Here is a 2,188-nt window from a genome sequence, read left to right as displayed (position 1 = left end):
TCAGTGACGTTCACCGTCATTGATGTTGTCTTCTTCGTCATCTTCGGTGTCAGTCTCATCAGCGTCGATGTCGTCGTTGATAAAGCTCCTAGTGTCGATCTCGCCCTCGTCCTCGACAAAGGTATCGCTACCAACGGAAGTCCTGGCAGCGGTATCCGTGGCGGTGTCTGCATCAGTGCCAGTGTCGTCTTGTCTACATGATAGCCCATTGTAGTTGGCCAAAAAGAAGCTGACGGGTCGTCTGCACCTCTTCTCGATCTTCTTGAGCAGGAGCTCGGCGGCTCCGACCTGGTCTGACTGAACCGCTTCCGGGGAGACAGGGTCGCCCAGGATACCCAGACATTGAGCAAGGTAGAACGAAAGAGGTTCAGCGGAGCAATCTTGTGTGTCGGAGTTGCCATCGGGGCATAGGCGACAGGCCAAGCCGTGTACCCGCGGCGCATCTTGGGCTGCTCGAAAGGAAGCAGAGTCCTTGAGGGAGCGGTCGCATATGTCGGGAGCGTCATCAGGACGTGGGTGACATAACAGCCTACGAATCAGACTCCAAATTCTGTGTGACGCACGAATGAAGGGCTGTTGTTGAGGAGCCGGCTGCTTGTGATTTGTCTCCGTTCGTCCAACAATCCTCGCCAACCTCCCATTCAACTTGTCGACGGCGAAGGCTGATCCTTCGGGTGCAACCTTTTCGCCATCGTCCAGAGAATGTCGAAAACTATCGGTTGGAGTCGCCGCCAGCGAAGGCACTAGCCTCGGTTGTGCATCTGGCCATCCTTCTTCAGAACATTCGAAAGTCTTTGGTGGGATATTGACAGCCGATTCATCGAGCGTGGTTTTACTGCAGAGGGACGCAGCAGGCAAGGAAGGGGCCTTGGGGTGTTTGTCAAGAGAATCGCCAGTGGTAGCGGGCATCGGGGAGCGAACATGCCGGCCTTTCCTGCATCTCCTGAGCCTCGAAAGAATTGTGGACAAGGGCATGGTGTCTTCCTGTTGGTGCCCGGTATAGGTAGGATAAAGACAAAGGTAAACAATGGTGTTGGAAATAGCGGTTTGGCTGGCGTTCAGTCGAGGTGGGCGCTTGAGTGGACTTGGAGTTCTTATGGGTATGACCATCGAGAAGTGGGAGCTGACAAGACTTGACTGAATACCGTGGATGGTCTAGCCAAATTGGGGAATCGTCACGGTCGAGCGATGACGGCATTGTTTCTTGAGGTTAACAAGCAGCTACAACAGGAATAATCTTCGGAGATGACTGCCAATCCACTCTACGGCGTTCCCTGAGACAGAACGTCATCCTGCAAAGCATGGCATACCCATTCACCCTGTCGATAAGTTGCGTAGCCGCAGCAGTTCGATCCCATCAACACAACCCTTTGTATCTCTTCCTCCTTGGCCTGCTCCAAAAGCAGCAGCTGCAAGACTATCCGGAGTTGATGCGGGTCCCAATATCCCCCAGGCATTCCGAACCCAGACCGCGCGTTCGCCACGTACTCCGACTGGCCTTGGTTGGCTAAGATCGCAATGACGCCGTTCTCGTCCGTCAGCTTTTTGATCCGCAGGGCTGATGTCTCCGGCCAGTAGCCGCCCTCGTATGCTACCATAACAAGACCTTTGGCCCCCAGGCCGATGGCAGCCTCCACAAGATCTGCGCCAAAGTCTTGGTGGGCCGGCAAGAGTTCTACTCTAGGGAGTGAAGTTCCCGGCGGGATGCTGCTGATATTGAACTTGACGGGAGCGCAAGGGCCTGGAAGCCAGCGGAAAAGGGGTTTGGAATCCTTGATATCTCCCAACAGGGACCTCGGCCCCGGTAGAAACTGATCGTCCTCCTTTTTGGTCCCCCGGGAGGCCATAACCTTGTCCTGAATTACAATCACGACATTGTGATTTTCTGAGCTCCATCCCCTTGTTGCCGCTGTTGTTACTGCCGCGACAAGATTGCTCGGACCGTCTGCGCCTAGTGACCCGTGCGGCCGCCGCGCGCCGGTCACCACAATGGGCTTCTTGCTTGTTACCGTGAGACTTATAAACTCAGCCAGGTAGGCCAAGGAATGTGTCCCGGTCGTCACGACGACTCCCTGCGTAGCCTCTTTGTTGAGTTCTTCCGCGATGTGCTGGCTTAGGTTGATTGCAAATGAAGAATTTATGTTGATGCTGTCAATATTCGCGAACTGGTCGACGTAAACATTGGCAA

The 2,188-nt window shown here is 54.5% G+C and overlaps 1 protein-coding gene across 1 annotated transcript; it reads right to left on the bottom strand.

Annotated features, from left to right (window-relative positions):
• On the bottom strand, nt 1-1,847 carry LRP88_12688 (uncharacterized protein; the record flags this gene model as incomplete). The annotated part of the gene is made up of 2 exons (XM_083249080.1): nt 1-529; nt 1,489-1,847. 2 exons carry the CDS (start codon nt 1,845-1,847, stop codon nt 1-3), a joined length of 888 nt encoding a protein of 295 aa, XP_083095180.1.
• Nucleotides 1,848-2,188: the final 341 nt, after the last annotated feature.

This window comes from Fusarium phalaenopsidis (genome assembly GCF_050370095.1).
Source record: "Fusarium phalaenopsidis strain FUZ10S chromosome Unknown contig_32324, whole genome shotgun sequence".
Lineage (NCBI taxonomy): Eukaryota > Fungi > Ascomycota > Sordariomycetes > Hypocreales > Nectriaceae > Fusarium > Fusarium phalaenopsidis.
Note: the sequence above shows the minus strand (reverse complement) of the source record. Positions and strands in the feature narration are given on the sequence as shown.